General features: G+C 49.6%; 1 protein-coding gene across 1 annotated transcript; it reads left to right on the forward strand.

Moving 5' to 3' along the window:
• Positions 1 to 255: 255 nt before the first annotated feature.
• On the forward strand, positions 256 to 13,485 carry ACP7 (acid phosphatase 7, tartrate resistant (putative); the record flags this gene model as incomplete). The annotated part of the gene is made up of 12 exons (XM_079799359.1): positions 256 to 376; positions 5,645 to 5,845; positions 6,121 to 6,303; positions 7,421 to 7,544; positions 7,768 to 7,830; positions 7,952 to 8,066; positions 8,153 to 8,260; positions 8,350 to 8,407; positions 8,501 to 8,568; positions 8,676 to 8,747; positions 12,212 to 12,349; positions 13,420 to 13,485. 12 exons carry the CDS (start codon positions 256 to 258, stop codon positions 13,483 to 13,485), a joined length of 1,317 nt encoding a protein of 438 aa, XP_079655485.1.
• Positions 13,486 to 13,847: the final 362 nt, after the last annotated feature.

Genomic DNA, 13,847 nt, shown 5'->3' on the forward strand with positions numbered 1-13,847 from the left:
ATCTATGCAAAGTGCTAGGCACCCAGCGAGGCTCGGATTGCGTTGGCGGCTTGGTAGTGATCATCTTTTTGTTTGCTCTCCAGCATCTGGGTAACCGTCCCCCTGAAGACCGCCCTTCCAGCCTGCCTCACTCCCAGTGACACTGCCGGACCCCCCTCCAGTCTTCATCCTCCCAGTCCCTCCTACTGTCCCTGACGGAATCGGATCTACTCCGGCCCCCATCCCTTCCCCCTCTCTGCCCCGGCCGCCACCACCATGTGCCCCTCTCTTCCCTGCTGGTCCTGCTGCTGCCTGCTTCTGTTGTTCGCCCTGGGAGTCCAGGGGGTCCCAAAGGATCCCAGTGCTGCCCCGGAGCAAGTCCACCTGTCGTACCCAGGTAAGTGTCTGTGACCCCCTCCCAGGACATTCCCCAGGGAGGCCCATTGGGAGGGGGGCTCAGGAATCACACACTGATGGCCCTGAGACCCGAGGCTGGTGGCTGGCCCTTCTTGAGCCTCCGCTGTGTGCCTCTGATAGTGGGGATGACCAGCAGTGGTTCATCGGGCAGTGTGGGAGATGATTCTGGTGCCCAGCCTATAGGAAGTGCCCCCAAAGGGGGCTGCTATTGCTCTTGTTCATTGTGTCACTGCTCAGGGTGTCCCCACAAGGCTGTCTCCTGATCCTTGATCACGAGGTGGTGGTGCTCTGGGTAGTAAGGTCTTGGGCCATGGACCCTTTGCATACAGACTCCCTGGGTTTGAATCCCAGTTTGGCTACCTAGCTGCTGTGTGACCCTGGGCAAGCGACTTAACTTCTCTGGACGATAGAATAACAGTAGCGTGACCTCAGAGTGAGGAATAAACGAGATGTTACCTGTGACATGGCAAAAAGAAGCAAAAGCAAAGCTTGGTGTGTAGCAGAGGTGTTTGTCTCAGGACCCCCTTAGCACAGCCACCATTCTTGAGAACCTCAAAGAGCTTTAGTTTATGTGAGTTATAGCCATAGCATTTGCCACGTTAGAAACCAAAACGGAGGCATTTAGAAGTATTTATTGTCATTGAAATGAATAGGAATAAACCCATTCTGCATTAAGGTAAATGACATTTTTCATGAAAAATAACTGCACTTTACAAAGAAAAGAAATCTAGTGAAAAGAGTGCCACTGAGTTACCTCTGTTTAAGTCACTTCAATGCCTGGAGACAGCTCGGTCCTCCTCACATCTGCTTCTGCTTCCATCTGTTTCGATAATACGCTGCTTTGGAAGCTATATATGAAGAAAACTTGGTCTCACGCAGACGTGTGGTTGAAACAGAGAAGAGGATTTTAAAAGGAGTTTCAAATAATTGTGGCTATTCCTTTTTTTGCACCAAAACTCAACCCACCCTTCCTGTGTCCCTTCCTTCCCTATTTCCCTCCCTCCCTTCCTAATTATTCTAGCTTTTTATTTTGAAATAACTCTAGTCGTCACAAAGATAGTACACTTCCCATACATCTTTCACCCAGCTTCCCTTAATGTTAATTTCTTATGTGTCCATGGTACCAGTATCAAGCTAAGAACTTAACATTGGTATCACATTACTAACTAAACCATGGTTGTTTTTTAAAAAATATTTCACCAGCTTTTCCATTAATGTCTTAATTCTAATCCAGGGTCCATTGCAGGATCCCATGTTGCATCTAGCTGGGCCAACGTGTCTCTAGTCCCCTCTTATCTGGGACACTTTCTCAATTTTTCCTTGTTTTCTGTGACCTTGACACTTTTAAGGAAAATAGTTTCTTAAAGATTCGTTGCAATGTGGAATCTGAAACTGCATGAATGAACTGGCTTTGGCATTTGTTGATCCAGTGACCTTGGACAAGACACTTTGCCTGGAGACCTCTGAGGTAAAAGTAGCAACAGTAAAATCCATCTCACGGAGCTGCTATGAAAATCCGGAGATCACAGCTGTCCTTTGGCCCACAAAATGACAGCAGTAAATATACTCTTTGACTAAGTGCATCAGAAGGATAACTCAATTGACCTCATTTTGGGCCTTAAGCTATAGATACTATTGTTATTCCCATTATACAAAAGAGTAAACTGAGGCTCATGGAGATGAAGAGTCTGACCTTAGGTCTCACAGTCTGGAGTTTGAACCTAAGCACTCAAGAGCCATGGTATTTGTTTTAAGACTTTATATTTTGTACTAATTTTAGATTTAACAGAAAATTTGCAAAAATATTACAGAGTTTCTATATCCTCCTTCAACCAGTCTCTGCTAATGTTAACATCTTACCTAACCATGGCACTATTTTTTCAAAGTATATTTTTATTGATTTCAGAGATGAAGGGAGAGAGAGAAAGAGGTAGAAACATCAATGATGAGAGAGAATCATTGATCGGATGCCTCCTGCACGCCCCACATTGGGGATCAGGCCCACAACCTGGGCATGTGCCCTGACTGGGAATCGAACCGTGACTTCCTGGTTCATAGGTTGACGCTCAATCACTGAGCCATGCTGGCCGGGCTGGCATTATTATTACTACCAGTCACATTGGTGCAATGCTATTAACTAAACTACAGATCTTGTTTGGACTTCACCGGTTTTTCCACTGATTTAGTAGTTATTTGACATTTAGTTGTTGTGTCTCCTTAGTATCCTCCAATCTCCAGTTTCTCGGTCTTTCCTTGCCTTCCATTATTTTGACATTTTTGAATACTGAGCAGTTATTTTGTAGGACATCCCTCACTTTGTGTTTGTCTGATATGTTCTCATGATCGGAGCTACGTTATGTGTTTTTCTGGCAAATGACCAAGATGTGATGTTGTGTCCTTCCTAATGCATGATGCTGACATGGCTTATTGCTGTTACTGGTGATGCGGACTGCCATTGCTTAGTCCTTGGGTTTCTCCATTGTAAAGTTTTTATTCTTTCCTTTGTTGTTAATAAAAGTCTTGGGGAAGATTCCTTGAAACTACAAAAATCATATTTCTTTTCAAACTTGTCCACTAATATTAGTATCCATCGGTGAATCTTGTCTGCAACAATTATTAGCATGATGTTCACCTAATTGTGATTTTGTAATCTTCTAATTCTCTCTTTTCATCTAATTGAAATTCTATTCTAAGGAAAGGCTGTCCTTCCCTCCTCCATTTATTTATTTATTCAATTATTTCTTTATATCAGTATAGACTCATGGATACTTATTTTATTCCATGGCTTAAAATTCTGTACTATCGTTATTTATTTTGTGGCTCAAATTGTCCCTGATTTGGTCTTTTGCAATTCCTTCAGATTGGCCTCTGTGTTCTTTTATTTTCATGTTTTTATTTTTGTCAATCGTCACTCAAGGCTGTTTTTTCCATTGAATTTTAGAGAGAGTGGAAGAGAGGGCGGGGAAGAGAGAGAGAGAGAGAGAGAAACATTGGTGCGAGAGAGACACATCGATTGGTTGCTTCCTGAACGTGTCCCGAGTGGGCTAGGGATCGAACCTGCAACCCAGGTACGTGCCCTTGACTGGGAATCAAACCTGTGATCCTTTGGTGCTCAGACCGATGCTCTGACGACTGAGCAACGCCGGCCAGGGCAGCTTCTGTGTTCTTTTCACAAAACTCCTTCATATTTTGAGCACTTCCTCCCTCTCTGGCACCTCAAATTATTCCAGGCTCATTCTGTATATTTCCTGCCCATCTCTGTAATCAACCATTTCTCCAAAGAGCCCTGATTCCTTCCTTTGGAGGATGGGTAATTAGAAATCAAGTTCTGAGCACTAGCTGTGCTCATTGCCACTGAGGTGTGATTGTCCCTAGTTCCTCACAAATGAAGCTAGGCCATACGCGTGGGTATGCTTATTAGCACGTGCCACGTCTCTATTTCTGTATCTATCTGTATATTTATTATGCCATGGGATCATACTGATACCTCTGATCTCAGTCCAACATCAAAGGTTTATTTTTCCTTCTTTCCTTGTTTGTAACTTCTTCCTCCAACACTGAGAACCATAGCTCCCACTATCTGCATACACTTGCTGGTTCAGTGCTAGTATAGACATGAAGTCAGAACTGTTTGCCCGTAGGCCTGCGAGAACCCTTTTACTGGATGATGGCACTTATGCGCAGTCCTTTTTCTCTGTCATCTTACAGTGCCCAGGCAAGACCTATTTCCCACAGTTACCTTTCTTCCCCCACCCTTCAGTGTGGTTACTTTATTCGTTTTTAAATATAGTTACATCCATTTGTTAGCGTTTATATTCCATACTAGCTTCTCCCTACATCCTGGGTAATTTTGTTAGTTTACTTTTAGGGTGTATGAAGGAGAGATGAAACATGACTAGCTTCTAGAATTCAGAATTTTTATGCAAAAAAGATAGACTCAGAGAGGCATCCTCCCTCCTCATTCCAACTTCCCCATTTCTCCTTTCTCCTACCCCTTTCTTTCCCATCCACCCCGGGTAAGTAATCCATCTCTTTAGTTTCTAGTATATCCTCCCTGTATTTTCTTTGTACAAATGAGCATATCTTTGTGTATTGTCTTATATCCTCTTCCATGAAGAGTAGCTGACTATACTCTTGTATACTTTGCTTTTTAATTGAACTGTATGTCCCGGACATCATTCCATATCCTAGAGTTCCCAGAGCTTGTCCTCCTCCTTTTTGACAGCTGCATAGTGCTCCACCACACACATGTTGTAGGGTTTATTCAGTCACTCTCTTATGCATGGGCCTTTCAGTTGTTTCTGGTATATTGTGCTTGCACACAGTGTGGCAATCAGTCACCTTGTGCGTGTGCATTTTCATGGTGCTGGTGAAGCTATTACCATTGCTGTTGTGACATGAGGGGACAGATGGGAGGTGAGCACTCTTCACATTATACTGTACCTCAGGATATTTATAAAACTTTGATTGCTCGTGTTTAAGAATTTGGAACAATCACTTAAAAGTCTGGATTTGTGTATCTATCTAGATATACTCGGGACATAAAAACCACAGTATAAAAATTTACCCCAGAGCTGAGTGGTGGCTGTGTCCCCAGAGCTGAGCGGTGGCTGCGTCCCCAGAGCTGAGCGGTGGCTGTGTCCCCAGAGCTGAGCGGTGGCTGTGTCCCCAGAGCTGAGCGGTGGCTGTGTCCCCAGAGCTGAGCGGTGGCTGTCCTTTTTAGACGGGCAGAGTCTGCAGTTTGCCACCCCTCCCCCCAACTCCATACTGTCTTGCTCCTGACAGCTGGCCCTTTCCCCACTTACATTACCTAGCTGGCCCCTAGACATCTGAGTTTATAACCCCTAAATGATATCATGGATGTAAGATGTTTGGGACAAGGCCTGCACATAGTAAATAATAATAATAATAATAATAATAATAATATCCACTCACTCATATAACCCTAAGCATGCTAGGCACTGTTTCAAATGCTTTCCTTATTAATCTCTGCCTGTAGAATAGGTACTACTATGACCCCATTTGACAGATAAGGAAACTGGGGGCTCAGAGAGGCAGGGACTTGCCCAAGGAAAGCACAGCTTGGAAGTGGCAGAGCTGGGATTGAACTTGGGAAGCGCCACAACCTCTGGTCCTTAACGACGGGGTCCTCAGGAGCTGTGAATGCTTGCCCTCACCCTCTCTGCACCTCTCTCCCTGCCCTGCCCCGGCCTCCCTGCCCAGCCCCGCTCTGTTCCTTTCTGCCCAGGTGAGCCGGGCTCCATGACTGTAACCTGGACCACATGGGTCCCCACCCACTCGGAAGTACAGTTCGGGCTGCAGTTATCGGGGCCCCTGCCCCTCCGGGCCCAGGGCAGCGTCAGCCCCTTTGTGGATGGGGGCTACCTCCGGCGTAAGCTCTACATACACCGCGTCACGCTAAAGGGGCTGCTGCCGGGGGTCCAGTACGGTGAGAGGGGTCCCGGCCGGGTGTGGAGGAGGGCATGGGAAGAGGCGGGGGACGTGGATGAGAAGCTGCCGCTGGCAGGTGGCTCAGGCTGGGCGGGCAGCTCCTCCGCTTGTCTGAGACACTGGGATACAAATGGGAGGTGTTGGGGTCCTGGGGTGAGATGGACAGAAGGGGCGTGGGTCAGGCTCACTCAACCCCACGGCCTCCTGAAGATGGGTGGGGGTGGGGGAGACATACGGAGGCCCCCAGCTGACTGCGACCTCCCCCTTCCCCAGTTTACCGCTGTGGCAGTGCTCAGGGCTGGAGCCGCCGGTTCCGCTTCAGGGCCCTCAAGAATGGGCCCCACTGGAGCCCCCTTCTGGCTGTATTTGGGGACATGGGGGCCGACAACCCGAGGGCCCTGCCCCGGCTGCGCAGGGACACTCAGCAGGGCATGTACGATGCTGTTCTCCATGTGGGTGAGGCATTGGCAAGGGTGTGCCTGGAGGTATGGGGGCGGGGGGGGGGGCGGGGAGGGGGCGGGAAACATGGGTGGGAGGCAACGCCAGGACTGTAGAGGGGGCTGGGGCAAGGGCCAGTGTGGTTCTGAGGGGACTGGGGATGAGGCTGGCCCTGGAGGTGGTGTCTGTGATTGCCGGACTTCCCCGGTTAAAGTCCAACTCCCACCTTGGAGCTACGTGCATGGCTTTCTCCTCTGTTATTATTACTGGACTAAGACGTGTTCAGAATTCATGGGGCTGTTGTGTTGGCTAAATAAGGTGACATTGCCGGGCACGTGTTAGTTATTGTCATTGCTGTTGTGACTTGAGGGACAGAGCCAGATGGGAGGTGAAGCCTGGGGCTGGTGTGGTTCAAAGCCACAGACTCAGTGGCCTCCTAGGTACGATCCCTGGATTATTTTTTTTTTAAATATATTTTATTGATTTTTTACAGAGAGGAAGGGAGAGGGATAGAAAGTTAGAAACATCGATGAGAGAGAAACATCCATCAGCTGCCTCCTGCACACCCCCTACTGGGGATGTGCCCGCAACCAAGGTACATGCCCTTGACCGGAATCGAACCTGGGGACCCTTCAGTCCGCAGGCCGACGCTCTATCCACTGAGCCAAACCGGTTTCGGCCGATTCCTGGATCTTCACTCACCCGCTCTGTGACCTTGGGCGAGTGCTTAACCTCTCGGGCCTCGGTTTCTCCGCCTGAGATGGGATAACAACACCCGCCTCAGAAGGTGTTCTAAAGATTCTAATGACCAAGCACGTACGGCCTTTGGGGCGGTGCCTGGCGTGAAACCAGTAGCAGGCTACATCAGCCGCAGTGTTCTGGGAGGGCACAGGGCGGCCGGCAGGGGCCCGGGCTGCTGTGATGAGAGCACGGGAGACTAGCACGGTGGCCAGAGGTTCAGGAAACACTTCACGTGCACACATGGGTGGGTGTGAGGCAGGGCCAGAGAACTGGGATGGCTCAGAGGCCAGAGGTTGCCCAGCCCACACCTGAGCAACCAGGGCTCTCAGATCTGGAGAAAGCAGAGCTGGTGCTGGGTCCTCACTCTCCCTCCCCCGCCTGCCCCCCTCCCCAGGAGACTTTGCCTACAACATGGATCAGGACAACGCTCGTGTCGGCGACGAGTTCATGCGTCTCATCGAACCTGTGGCTGCCAGCCTCCCGTACATGACGTGCCCTGGGAATCACGAGGAGCGCTAGTGAGGGCCAGGGGCTTCGGGGTGGGCGTGGGCCTGGCCCGTGAGAACAGACAGGTCCTTGCTAGTGTCTCACCTTCGTCCCTCATGCTGCTGCAGCTCCTTTGTGGTCCTGAGAGGAGAGGCGGGAGGGTCTGGGAGCCCGACTTGACCTCAGGGTCCTCAGGAGATGGGTGGGCGGGGCACCCAGACCCTCCCCGCATCCCTTTACTTCCTTTTTATCCAGCAACTTCTCTAACTACAAGGCTCGCTTCAGCATGCCCGGGAACAACGAGGGCCTGTGGTACAGGTAACCTGGCGGGGGGGGGGGGGGGATGGGGGGGCACTGGGGGCTGACCTGGCTGCCCTGAAGGATGGGAGATGTAGCTAGCACAGACCCTATCTCTGACCCCTGCCTTTTGACCCCTCAGCTGGGATCTGGGCCCTGCGCACATCATCTCCTTCTCCACCGAAGTGTATTTCTACCTCCACTACGGCCGCCACCTGGTCGAGAGACAGTTTCACTGGCTGGAGAGAGACCTCCAGGTAACTGGGTGGAGGTCCCTGTCACCCCTTGGACCTGCCTCCCCTCCCCTCCTACTCCCACCTCCCACTCTGGCCCTTCTCTCTAGAAAGCCAATCAGAACCGGGCAGCCCGGCCGTGGATCATCACCATGGGTCACCGGCCCATGTACTGTTCCAATGCGGATGTGGATGACTGTACGTGGCACGAGAGCAAGGTGAGGACCGCTCCCTGGGCAGGGTGCTGAGAGCCAGGAGGGGGTCCGCCCAGATCATCCATCCCTCACTCTTGGCTCCTCCTGCCCAGGTTCGGAAAGGCCTCTTCGGCAAGTTATTTGGATTAGAGGATCTTTTCTACAAATACGGTAAGTGACTCCGGGGGTGGGAAGTGCTCCCCGGCCCCGGTCCCACCCTCAACCTGGATGCAGGGGGCCTGACCCCCACGTGCTCTGTCTCAGGGGTCGACCTGCAGCTGTGGGCTCATGAGCACTCGTACGAACGACTGTGGCCAATTTACAATTACCAGGTGAGGTTCAGGGAGGGCCGAGGGCTGCTGTCAATGGGCCCTACTCAGACCCTCTGGTCTGGTCTGGTCTGGTCTGACTCACCCCTCTCCCTTGTCCCCTTCTCCAGGTATTTAACGGCAGCCGAGAGATGCCCTACACCAACCCTCGAGGCCCTGTCCACATCATCACAGGATCTGCTGTGAGCAGGGCGGCAAAGGGTGCCTCTGGCTTCTCTCTTCTTGCTATTTGTGGAGGGTCGAACTTGTACCAGCCGGGGTGCTGCGTGCTTCATACAGTCACTATCACTGACTCAGCCTAGCAACATGCTCACTGTACAGATGTGAAAACAGAGGCTCAGACAGTAAAATACTCGTTGACAGTCACAAGTTCAATAGGTGGCAGGGGTTGGGCGCTTGCCCAGGTCGACTGGATGGATCCACAGGCAGAGGGCTTATTATTACTAGAGGCCTGGTGCACGGATTCGTGCACATTGAAAGGAAATTAATTAGAAGAAATATTTTAGAGGCAGGGGAGGGACCACAGGAGATTGGCTGGCTGGGAGGGACCGAAGGAGGGCTCCAGGGTGTGTCTGGCCCTTCTCGCCCAGTCCCGATTGGCGGACCCCAGCAGCAAGCTAACCTACCAATCGGAGCGTCTGCCCCCTGGTGGTCATGCACATCATAGCGACTGGTTGAATGGTTGAATGAATGGTCGGATATTTAGCATATTAGGCTTTTATTGTATAGGATTGTAATTGAACTCCAGACTTTATTCACATTCCACCCCTTTGTCACTAATGGCCTATTTCTGGTCCAGAATCCCACAGTGTATTTAGTTATTGTGTCTTCTTAGTCTCCTCCAATCTGTGACAATCCCTCAGTCTCCAATCTGTGACAGTCCCTCAGTCTTTCTTTTTCTTTCATCATTCACATATTTGCAGACCCTTGTGTTTTACAGAATGCCCTCAATTGGGGCTTATTTAACATTTTCTCATGCTGAGATTCAGGTATGCATTTTGGGCAAGACAATCACAGAGGTGCTGTCACGTCCTCTCAGCGCATCAGACCAGGGAGTATGGGATGTCAATGTGTCTCTACCCTGGAGGGGTTTCTCTGAATCACCAGCTTAAGGAAGTATCTGCTGAGTTCTCCACCGTAAAGTTATTATATCTCCCTTTTAAACTAATAGACATCTTGGGGGAGATCCCTTTAGACCGTGCAAATGTCTTGTTTCTCCTCAAACTTCCATGTCTACAGGGGTATATATGCACAAATTTCCGACGGTCAGTGGGGTCTGCCTGCAACAATTACCACTGTGGTGTTCTCCTGGGATCTTCCAGTCCCCTCCTTCCTCCTAGGTTTATTATAATCCTCTTGTGAGGAAGAGCTGTCCCTCGGCCTCACTCATTTGGTTAGTTAGCTATTGATTTATACCGAAGTGGACTCCTGGGTAATTATTTTATTCTGTGGGCTGCGAGCCGATGCTATTGACTGTGTTGCTGCTCAGGCTGCTCCAGCTCTGGCCACTGGGAACTCCTCGGGTCAGCCCCCTGTCCTTTCCACGTGAGCACTTCCTTTCTCTTCGGCACTACAAGGGGCTCAGGATCATCTTGTGGCTTCCCTGCCCCCACCTTGGAATCAGTCACTTCTGCAAGGAGAGAGGCTCATTGTACTTATTTTATTTTATTATTACTTTTTCATGGCGAAAATGAGATTTTTAACAACACTCTCGAGAGCGGGCGCCCATGGCACAGGAACACCGAGAGGCTCCTTTTAAAAGCTGATTCTGACAAATGAGTAAGAGCCTCTGGTGATAACAATTCAAACAGAACAGCGGGCGGTAGGTGAACACCGGCCATCTACACCCCTTCTTGCTCCCGCTCTCGGCCGTTCCCTCTCTTGCTAGCATTTAGAATGTTCTCTGCATGGACAAGTGAGTAATTGTCTACCTAGAAACGTGTCACTGCGTCACCCACTTTTTAAAAACAACTTGGATCACGCTTCCTACCTTTGCAGTCCTCAACCTTGGTGCCTGTTAGAATTACCTGGGAGGTTTTAAAGCTCTGATGCCTGGGCCCTATCCCAGACCAGACACCAGAACCTCCTAAGGATGGTCCTGGCGACGCACACCTGAGTAGTCACTCCAGGAGCAGGAAACAATGCAATCATCACCAGCGGCTCCTCAGGCCCATCGGGGATCGCTATTCCGATCTTTATTAGCACAGCTTGGTTTTCCTCTCATTCAGGATTTTGAAATGATTTCACCTGTATAGGAAAGGTGCAAGAAATAATACAAAGACTTTCCATATCCCCTTGACCAAGATTTCCCCAAATGTGAGCATTGAACCATACTTGTTTTTAATCTCTCTGTATGTACACATGTGTATATATGCACATATATACATCTTATTATTATTTTCAGATCCAGTGAAGAATGAGTTTCAGAAATTATGCCTCTGTCCCTCCCTGTCTGTCTTTCCTGAAAAACAAGAACATTATCTTATCTCTTATCATTACAGTGTAATAATCAAATTCAAGTAGTTAACCTTGATAATATACTACTACTATCTGATCCACAGATCTTATTCACATTTAGCCATTTGCCCCATTCCTGTCCTTTAAATCAAAGCAAAGAATTTTGCTGGCCCAGGATCTAGTCTAAAATCATATGTTCTATTTCAGTGTCTTGTCTTTTTAGCTTCCTTTCATCGGAAACATTTCCCTACGCTGTCTTCATTTTTCGTGACCTTGAAAAATGTGGAGAGTATAGCAAAATCATTTTGTAGGATATACCTCAGTCTGGGTTTGTTTGATGTTTGCTCAGGTAGATGGAGGTTAACGCCTTTTTGATAAGAATACACAAAATTGATACCGTGTTCTCAGGGCATCCTCCTAGGAGGTGTGTGGTATCTCTTTAACCCCTGTAAGCCTCAGTTTCCCATCTTGTAGATGTGGTAGGGAACTGTCTCATTACTGATGATGTTCACTCTGATCATTTCGTTAAGGTGGTGTCTGCTGGCCTCTCCACCATAGTTCTCCCCCCCCCCCCTTTTAATTAACAAGTGTCTCCTGGAGAGATATTTTGAGGCTATGCAAATACCATGTTATACCTCAAACTTTCACCACTAGTTTTACCATCTAGTGATAATTCTTGCTTCAGTCAGTTATAATAAGGATGGCTGCAAATGGTAATTTTTTTGAGCTCCCTCACTCACCTGGTATATTCTACTGTAAGAACGGGCACTCCCTTTTTGGTGAATTCTTGGAGTGTCTACTGCTCAGTGAGGGTTGAGACCCTCCAATTTCTTCTGCTTTGCCATGGCATTTTCCCTTTAATGGTACATCCTGGCCCCTTTCTGTATCACCCTGCTTTGTAATGGTTGTGCTATAATGTGCTTAACTGACCCCACTGATAGGCACTCGGGTGGCTCCCAGCTCGGGGCTGTGACAGAAAATGCTGCAGTGGACAGCGTCATATAGCCATGCACTCTCTAGAAGGCACAGGATGCCTGGCTGGGTCAAAATACTCACTTCTGAGCATTACTGACGTCAGGTTTTAACTGCCTTTTTCTCCCTTGGGCGCAGCAGGGTCCTGGTCTGGCAGGTTGTTTCTACTCCTCCGCCTGTCCCGGCCGGCCCCGGTCTGAACAATTGTCCCTTGCAGGGCTGTGAGGAGCGGCTGACCCGCTTCACCCTCTTCCCGCGGCCTTGGAGCGCCGTGCGAGTGAAGGAGTATGGGTACACGCGGTTACACGTCCTCAATGGGACCCACGTCCACATCCAGCAGGTGTCCGATGACCAGGTCAGTGAGGGGTGCCCGAGCCACTATCCTGAGTAGCCAGGCGCAGCGTGCTCGGAGCTGAGAACTCTGGAGCCAGGAATCTTGGGTTCAGATCTTGCCTCTGCTGCTTACCAGCTAGCTGACCTCAAGGAACTTTGGAACTTGGAGGCACAGTTTTCACATCTGCCAAATGGAGATGTTTAAGAGTTTCTACCTCACGGGATGATATGGGGGTAAGTGACCTAGTATATATAAAGTACTTAAAACAGCTTTTAAAACAGGTAAATTCTATAGCTGTTTATCAACATGAAGCAGGGAAAGAAAAAGACAGGTGCTGGGAGGTGGGTAAGGGAAGCCAATACCATGTGTGTGTGGTCCAGATGGCTTAAGGTTAGATGACCCAAGTGATCATGCCCACGTTTCTTTATTTTTGTTATTATAATTTTAAAATAATGATAATCACTATGATTTGTTGGGTACCAGATGTTGGGCTCCACTCTGTATATTTAGTAGCACTTTAGTCACAACAATCCCGTGGGGAGGATTTTCTTTCCATTTCACAGATGAGAGAACTGAGGCGCAGAGAGAGAAGTAATTTTCACCCAGCCGGAGGGTGGCAGAACTGGGATCTGACCCTAAAGACCATGCTCTTCTTATTTACACGTAACTACCATTTACTGAGTGGCACACACACCAGGGCAGGCTGTTGGGCGTATTACTTTTTTCTATCCTCCCTGGTTTATAGAACATGGAGGTTCGGCTCAGAGTCAGGTCAGGTGCATAAGGCCACACACAGAGTGGCTGCGCTGGGATTACAGCGAGGTTTGTCTGACTCCAGGCCTTGTGCTCTAACAGCAATAACCTGCATTGACACAGCCCTTCCCAAATCTCACTTCGTTCCCACCACATCTGCGAGGTAGATACCATTGCTATCATCTTGCAGATAAGGGAAATGGAGGCTCAGAGAGACCTAGCAAATTGCCCAAGGTCACCCAGCACATCGGAGGCAAAGCTGGCATTTGAACCCAGGCGCCCTGGCTCCAGAGTCTAGGCCTTCAGTCCTTATGTCATCTGTTTTTTGTTACTTGCAGGATGGAAAGATTGTGGATGATGTGTGGGTGGTGAGACCCCTGCTCCACCGGATGATGTACCTCTAGGGATGGGGCGACTCAGAGCCTTGCGGCCTTGGCTTATGTAACCGGACACTGCGCATGCCCGGCTGGGGAGTCCGGGCAGGCCTCGCCTCCTCGGCCTTCCTGAGGGCCCACGTGGACGAATGCAGCCCTGAGGGGGCTGGGCAGCTCTCCCCTCCTGGAGAGGTGGGGGGTCCCCAGCGGCTGTGTTCGAAGGGCAGTTGCGGACACAGACAGACACAGACGCACAGGTGGGCGGCACAGCCCTGCCCACGGCTGCATAGCACCGACCGGGCGGGTGCCCGCAGGGCCTCGGGAATAAAGAGGCTTATGGCTGTGGCTCCTTGGACTCTGCACGTCTGCTGGGGATGCCCGCCAGGGCGCAC

Source organism: Cnephaeus nilssonii (genome assembly GCF_951640355.1).
Source record: "Cnephaeus nilssonii genome assembly, chromosome: 20".
NCBI lineage: Eukaryota > Metazoa > Chordata > Mammalia > Chiroptera > Vespertilionidae > Cnephaeus > Cnephaeus nilssonii.